The 8,633-nt window shown below is 39.3% G+C and overlaps 1 protein-coding gene across 2 annotated transcripts in view; it reads left to right on the plus strand.

Moving 5' to 3' along the window:
* shisa7b (shisa family member 7) overlaps positions 1-8,633 on the plus strand; it is a 28,526-nt gene that overhangs the window by 2,707 nt on the left and 17,186 nt on the right. Inside the window, exons 2-4 of one of the 2 annotated variants that reach the window (XM_073822317.1) lie at positions 1,550-4,673; positions 4,866-5,023; positions 8,286-8,342. In XM_073822317.1, coding sequence (XP_073678418.1) covers positions 3,994-4,673; positions 4,866-5,023; positions 8,286-8,342 — 895 coding nt within the window. In that variant the 5' untranslated portion in view covers positions 1,550-3,993. The remainder of the gene's footprint in view (positions 1-1,549; positions 4,674-4,865; positions 5,024-8,285; positions 8,343-8,633) is intronic. The other variant, XM_073822318.1, reaches the window with a different exon arrangement.

Below are 8,633 nucleotides of genomic sequence, written 5' to 3' on the forward strand. Positions count from 1 at the left end.
CCACAAAACCAGTCATAAAGGTCAATTTTACACATGATCTGGAATGTGAGGGTTTACATTCCAGAAAAAATTTAAATAATTAGAAAATCACCTTTAAAATGGTCAAAATTAAGTTTATAGCAATGCATATTTCTAATCAATTATGTCTTAATATATTTACGGTAGGAAATGTACAAACTATTTACATGGAACATGATCTTTAATTAATATCCTAATGATTTTTGGCATAAAAGAAAAATTGACTCATACAATGTATTTTTGGCTATTGCTACAAATATACCCGTACTACTTAAAACTGGTTTTGTGGTCCAGGGTTACATATATACAAAAAATAGGATCATTCATAAAATGAATAAGTCTGGCACCTGTGCAACAGCTGCTTCACATAATGCAATACTTGAGTTAAAAACAGTAAAACTATTACTTCTTTTTTTTAAAGAGAATGAGTTATGTTTAAAGCAGGATTATTGCACGTTGTGACATAAATTGGGACAACAATGCAATACTCTGTGTTGTGCCTAACTGTCAAGATATTTTTTGATCATCTTTCACATTACTCCAAGTTTCTTTTTCACTTTCACTTGTCACTGATGTAATTGCCTAATTATTATAATGTTTGTTGTAGTAAGGAAACATGTCCACAGCATGTGGTATTTTTGAAAAGCAGTGGTAATACAGATACTAATAAGAGGTTAGGGTTGTGAATACCTATAAAAAAAAAAAAAAAAAAAAAAAAAAAAAAAAAAAAATTTAAAATTTAAACATTTAACTAATGCGTTGGGGTATCAAGTCAAAATTTGTTAACTGAAGGACTCGTGTGCAACTATTACATAAGGTTCAAATGCTCACTGATGCTTCAAAAAGAAACCCAATGCATTAAGAGCCGGGGGGTGAAAACTGTTTTGAATTTGAAGATCAGGGTAAATTTAACATAGAATGTATATATCTTCTGTAGCTTCTGAAGGGCAAATGTGATATTTAGGCAAAATAATTCTGTTCAAAAGTTTACATCCCTGTAATGCATCGATTTTCTTTCTGGAGCATCAGTGAGCATTTGAACCTTCTGTAATAGTTGCATATGAGTCCCTCGGTTGTCCTCAGTGTGAAAAAATGGATCTCAAAATCATACAGTCATTGTTGGAAAGGGTTCAAATACACAACAATGCTGAAAAACCAAAGAATTTGTGGGACCTGAAGGATTTTTCTGAAAAACAGCGGACAGTTTAACTGTTCAGGACAAACAAGGGACTCAAATAACATTCATTCAGGTAACAACAGAGTAATAAGAATCAAGTGTATGTAAACTTTTGTACAGGGTCATTTTTATAAATTGAACTATTATTTTCTATAGTCTTTATTTTATATACTATATGATCCCTCTTATTTTGGTAAAATAATTAACATTTGGCAGATTCTGCATGGTGTGTGAAAACTTTTGACCTCAACTGTAGGTGATCTAGCACTGTTCTGTTTGATATATCATGTTGGACATATAAGCTCATTGCAGATCAGGTTTTTCATTCATTCCTAATTTCCTTTTGTCTTTCAGTGAAAATCCAAGACTAACAAAGGAAACCTGAAGCCAAGACGAAGAGCCATCAGCCTGGATGAAAACGACTGGAGTCCTGGCCAGGAATACAAGTCGTCTTCTTTTCTAAAGCAGATGAACTATCACTGTTTTTGTGAGCCAGGGGCTTTTTGAAAGGATGTTGATTTGCACAGATTGGAGATTTTCTCTTTGACTTTTTGCTACCTAAACCAGTGCCAAACACTAACCGTGCCAACCAGAAGCAAGAAATTATTTCACTAGTATTTTGCATTTTTGTTGATCCATTTAAGCCATTGAAACTCAATTCACACCAACATTAGATCACAATTTTGACCTTATCTTTTATTATAAAGGTTTTCAAGGTGGAACGTTTATATGTCCATCACTTAGTTTCAGTCAAAAACAACAAGCAGCTTTCGCTCCCCAAAATAGGGGGAACAGTGCATTATTGGTTAAACATGCTTTATGTAAGAGTGGCCGTTACGAATGCATTAGCCTGAGAGAGTTTGGCTCCTGATCGATTGATCGATGGACGGACAGGCTTATGGATGGCTGGCACAAGCCTCATTAAACTTTCCAAAGTGAGCTGCTGCTAATTCTGTTGATTAGTCGTGCATTCCTCTCACTAAGGCCCGTTTAACTCTTCCTCTCCATCAGAGCTCTTTAGTCATCCATCTCGTTTTCTCCTCCCTCCTCTACGGAGAAGTCTCTGAAGGGTTTAGATATTGAAGCCATACGTCTCATAGCCATACTAACGTCAAGATCCCTGCCATCATTGCGAGAATCCGGCTTGGTCTTTCGAAAAGAGCAGGTGCATGGGTGTATTCAGGAATATTTTACTGAACGGTGGTCCAGGTTTGACGTCCTGTAACCTGCCATATTCACCAGCGAGCGAGCCATTGACGCGTTTACTGTGTTGACAGTGGAACGACATTTAAAGTTGTCCCGCTACTTGAAAAGACGCTCTTTAACACTTAGGATAGGTCTTTTGGTGCGTTTGCTTGACGATCTCCACGTGCTCCACATTGACGGATGAATCCTGACTTGTTCATGCCTGTTCAGTGGGCTCAACCATGCTGTCCAGCCAGAACCGGGCCCAAGCCCCCGTTTGTTTTATTCTGTTGGGTTGAGCTAAATCCAGAGCAGAGACACTCACGCAAGAGGGTCCAACACACATAGACCCTCAAACTTTACCTAGACTCGGTCCATCCTTCCTTTTCCTCTCTTCCTGTCCTAAACACTTCTTCTTCCTTTCTGGCCTGACTTGTGTCATCAAACCAGGAACTAATATATACCTGCTGCTTGTTATACTTCGCCAGTGCCCTAACCGACCTACACTCTTCCAAAGCCTTCGTAATGAGCCTTTGTCCCGTGGTGCCACCTTTAGAGAAAAGATCAGCTCTTCCCCATTTCTGAACTCTGTAAAGTTGCTCATTCATTGCTTCGTCCTACCTTTATCTCTAGCCTCAATGACTTCCTTCTGAAACTCGAAAAGATGAAGTACTTAGTATTTTTCTTGAGAACTGACACTGTTAGCCTGATTATTTGGACTGCACAACAGAACCTCAATGACCTTGAAAGGTATTCTTGTTAGTCTTGCAGACATTCTCATTGATGATTAACGCCTAAAGCGGCAACCAACTGAGATTTGTTTACAAGACGACATCAGTTCTTGGAGCTGACGCTGACTACTGTTTACAAGTCACACGGAATAGCTGAGTACTAGTAACTGTTTCTTTAGTGAGTCGACAACTGAAGTGCCAACCAGAATAGAGAACATTTGGTGAGACATAGTTTACACTCGAACAGAAATGTTTACATGTTGCCCACAAGGTGAACTCAGATTGAGTCTTGAATGAATTGTTAGTGCCATAGTTCAGTTCAGTCACATAGACTTAAACAAAAACACCTTTAAGAAGAAGCTGTACCCGTGACACTTTGAAAGGTTTACATTGTTAAAATAGACATTTTGTTTACAGGACTAAATTGCTTGCAACAAAAGAGTCAAATATTTGTTCATTTCACATTTGAGTCATATATTCAAAGCTGTTGTTTTATAGAATTTGCTCATTGAGAAGATTCCAAATATTTAATTTTGTGCCAAATCAAATTTTTCAAACATTCCAGCTCTCACCCATTAAGCATAAAACATGTATATAGATTTACCTCATTCTTGTTAATGTTTACACCCTAACCAAGAGTCTCATGCTTTTTTCTTTAACCCAAACTCCCGCACTCGGATGTGCATTTTGCATATGAAATAATTTGCATACTAGTGTATGCACATGTGAAAGAGAGATTAACTTGTCTACATGTCTTATATATTGACACACTGACTTGCAACTTTTGATAGACGTCAGCTTTTTGTAGGCCTCGGAAGTCTTTTGTACGAAGGCTTCACATTTTTTTTCATCTTTGATAAAATAAGCGCCCCTTTTATCAAGATGCCACCTGCTGCCATCTTGCTTTTCTTCCTGTTTGGCCCTGTGGTGTCCACAGTGACTATTACCTCGGAACGCTCCTCCGTGAACGGAGGGCCGGTGCTGCTTCTGTTGCGAGGACGCGGCCGCAAGTTCCCTCAGCCCGATGTGGGGGGCAAGGAGGCAGCTGCTATGGCGGCAGAGCCAGAGGCAGCCGAGATCCCTCCGAAACCCCTGCCGCAGATTATGCTACCCCGAAATGTGACTGCAGATGCCCTGAAGCCCCCTCTGGGCGCCGCGCAGGTGGCCCCTCCACCTCGGCGGCTGGTGGACGTGGACGTGTGTCAGGGCTACTACGATGTGATGGGACAGTTTGACAACACGTTCAACTGCACCAAGGGCACCTACATCTACTGCTGCGGCACCTGCCACTATCGCTTCTGCTGCGAGCACCAGCGCAGCCGTCTAGACCAAGACTCCTGCAATAATTACCGCTCACCCGACTGGGCCGTCACGGCGGGACCCGTCACCCAGCCCCCAGTCCGACACGACCCAGATTTCGACCCACTGCAGCAACAGAGCAACAACACGGCTTACGTCATTGGGGGAGTCATCTCTTTTACCATGGTCGTGGCCATTGGGGTTAAAGTGGCCTTCCATAAACTGTCTCGACGACCGAGGAACCGAGACATCAACATGCCTAGGTGAGTGAAAGGCCCATTATGAGCGGGCTCACGATGTGGAAGGAGACAATGCTGTACACATCTGAGTGTGCATCAGTGACTGCCATCTGAAGAGATCCGTAGTGATTTTGATGTCAGAGTCTTTCAGCTTTCGCTTTTTGATTCCGTCATACACTCATCCTTTATTTTTACTGTTTATCTCTCTCTCTTCAGAGCGCTGGTGGACATTCTGCGTCACCAGTCCAGTCCGGTCCAGCAAGGAGAGAGGAACAACAGCACGGTCCTCACAACCGCCACCTCCAGCGAGGGCACGCTGGGGCGGAAGTCGAAAAACTTCTACGCTCCCGTCCTTCAGAGCAAAGACAACCGGAGTGAGTCTATCTCGCCCACTCATAATGGGCATAATGGATGTAGTCACAACATCTATACATTTGCAGGGGAATGAATAAGTAAATATTGAGATAGAGAGGGGTTTGAAGTGTAGAATCAACAGGGCAAAATCAGAATCTGGAGGCATGATTTAGTCGACAGATCGACAAGCCTGAGTGTATGAGGTAATGTAGAACAGAGGATGTGTCAGAAATGAGTCAGATTAATTCTGCTTCAGAGGCAAAAGATGCTATGTAACCACATGAAACTAGAGCAGCAAGTGAAGGAGGAGGTGTTTTTCACCTTTAAAGCTAAAGCATTATCGACTAACATCCAAAATAGGAATGCTCAAATTATGCAGCTCGTGGGCTGCTTTTAGGAAGTAAGAAGTAATCAGCAACCAGTGAATAAAATATACAAATCTTGCAATAATGATTTTGTTGTTGTTTATTAGATGGTTTTGAGAAGTACAGTAACCAACAATTACTCCTGTGTCTTAGGTTAAGTGATGTTTTTGAGTCTCTTCTGCTCACCAAGGCAGCTATTTTGTGAAATTTTAATAAAAACATAAAATAACTTTTTTTAATTTTAATACATTTTAAAGGGAACACTGGGTATTAAGACTTGTATGGCTTAATGTAATGTAAAAGATGTATCTTACTAAAGTATGTTGTAGAAAACCTATTAAAGGTTTTTTAAAGCTTTTTAAAAATTCATCCTTTTATACATATTTTGGACTGTGGGGATACCATTATTTTGATTACGTAGTAAAAGTTGCACTTGTTGAGCTACTGGCACTATCCCTTGCTATTTTTACCACAACACAACTCGGAATATACAACTTGGTAAATAAAATACTAATACGATGCCACATTGTGTAGCTTTTGGTTGTAATTTTTAGTCGAAGGGCAACAAAAGAAGCTATGTAAGGGTGTGTTCACACTTGTAGTTCGGTTCATTTGGTTCGGATCAAAAAGGATAATTATCCATTTGGTCCTGGTCCGCTTAGCGTTCACACTGGTATTTTTGATAGTGATGCATTCACAACCTGATTGGTCGGGTTGAGTGATGCATATTTTGTGATGGAACTCACCGAACACTCCAAACAAAAGGAAAACGTGCCTTCAACTTAGAGTCGACTACACCTAATGCCGTCTGCTGGGCTAAGCGCACTCATTGTTGCGTGTATATGATTTTATTTTTACCATCTGCAAACTCACAAAGAGCTCTTAAAAGGCACTTTACCTCCTTGTTGCTCCATGTTTGTCGTCTGCTCATTTTGTTTTGGATACACTTCGTTTTCCCTTCCTGAAATCAAATCGCATAGCATTGCATCTATTCAAACTTCCTGTTTTTGGTGCATTTAAATGTATTTGGTCCATGTCGCATTCATATTTCAATCGAACTGCACCAGAGTTTGTTTGGAAGTGGACCAAGACCCATCTTTTTAGCGGTCTTGGTCCGCTTGTTTGGTGCGCACCAGGTTTCGGATGGCAGCGTTCACACCTACTCAAATGAACCGCACTAACAGAGCAATTGCACCAGAGTTCATTTTAATCAAACCAAACATGATGAGTGTGAACACACCCTAAGTCTTCACTGCTTTCCTAGTGATAAGTAGAGGAGAAAAAAATGGGAAGATGCCTTTGGACGAATAACACCTACTAAACTCCCGTGTCTGTGTTCTCTCCACTTTAGCCTTGTTGCCTTTGAGGCAGAGACAAGAAGCACTATATGCCATCCTGGCTGGATGTAAATATGCCAACGCTTGTCATGATGCCACGACCACTGAAATTTCATTGAGTGCAACCGTTCTACGTAATAAAATAATGGCGCCCCCCCATAGTCCAATATATAAATATAAAAATGTGTATTTTTATATAACTTAAGTATGTAGTAGAAAACCCATGAAATAATTAAGTAAGAGACATCATTTACATTTATATTAAGCTATACAAGTCTTAAAACCCCGGGTTCCCTTTAAAATATAACTTACTCTTGTGATGCAAAGCTGAATTTTCAGCAGCCATTACTCCAGTCTTTAGTGTGACAAGATCCTTTAGATATATTATGTTCAATGTTGAAACAGTTGTGCTGCTTAATATTTTTGTGGAAACCATAATTCAATGTTTCAGGATTCTTGGAAAATAAGTTCAAAAGAACAGCAATAATATTTTGTTATAATAATACATTATAAGCATTTTTAAAGTCACTTTTTATCTAATTTATTTAATCTTTGCTTAAAGCTTTTAAATTAGTAGTGTATATGCATTTGTAAAATTCTTAACTTTCAAAACGTTTTTTAGTACTTCATATGTAAGAAACCAAATACAGTCAAACCAAAATGTATTCAGACACCTTCAACTTTACTCACATTATCACAGTTTATTCGCTATCGTTTAGAAAATGGTAATAAAATATGAAAAGAACTCAGAGTTACACTGTGTCAGAACAAATTCATCTTGATAATGTCAAATAACACTGATAGAAAGGTATGTAACAAAACATGATCAGTTCAAAGTGTCAAATCAAATTTTTGGTCCCAAATTTTACTGGTAGTCCACTGTATGAAGAATTTTTGGGTATAATATGTCACAGTTTACTTTATTCTACTTTATTACTTTTATCCTCACTTACATAAATGAACTATAGTGTCCTGCACCCTCTAGTAAAACAATATCAAAAATGGTGATATTTTGGTGTCTGAATAATTTTTGGTTTGACTGTATTTAAAACTGGTGTGACCAATCTGTCATTGAAAAACATATTATGGAATATTATTATAAGGGCACACCCCTCATTGTTTATGGTAGTTAGCACTGATTTCACAAATGGTGGTCTTTTTAGAATTCAGTCCATTTTGTCTTCAAATTGTCTGTTTTCACTCAACTTTTCAATGTTTGCTAAATTGAACACATGCTTTTTAAATGTGCTGCAGGCGGTCTGTCCAATCAGTGACAAGTTTTTTAGTGACACCAACCAGTAGTGAGAATATTTCATATGATTTATTTTTCATCATTATTGAAAAAGAAATATGACTGCACTGCAAGCAACAAAATTGCATCAATGACGTAAGTGCTTGCAGTCTAGACTGCTTCAATCATTATAACTGGAGCCTTCTTTTTGCTTTTTTTTTTTACTCTAGTACTAATACAAATTTATCAGGCCACTGAAAACGTTGGTTTTAAGTTGAGATATCGAACAAGCAAAGAGGCCTCGCATATATTTTGGGAGTGGATCAGTGTTCACTCTGCTCTCTTGCAGCTGGGAAACACAGTTTTGGCCAGACTGGGTCCAGTCCTAAACACACAGCTACAATCGGTAAGCCAAGGAGCTTAGGCCGAGTGTGCAAATGTGTCACTTGTGTGAGAGCGCCAGTAAGAAAGCTTCAGATTTGTCTGTGTGTATTTGTCACTGCCTTTGCTTTGGCTTGGTCTCGTTGGTTCGAGTGTGTTTGCTCGTGCCTTCCCACTCTGTCGCTACCCTGAGCTATTTTCTTCTTGTTTGTCCTGCACCCAGCGCTGTTTGCACCAGTCACCAAAGCTTCAGTAAATGTGCTGGCATGCATAGAATGCAGAATGCCAAAATCATGAAGAAAAAAAGTGTCTTTTC

This window comes from Garra rufa, chromosome 17, assembly GCF_049309525.1.
Source record: "Garra rufa chromosome 17, GarRuf1.0, whole genome shotgun sequence".
NCBI classification, from domain to species: Eukaryota; Metazoa; Chordata; class Actinopteri; order Cypriniformes; family Cyprinidae; genus Garra; species Garra rufa.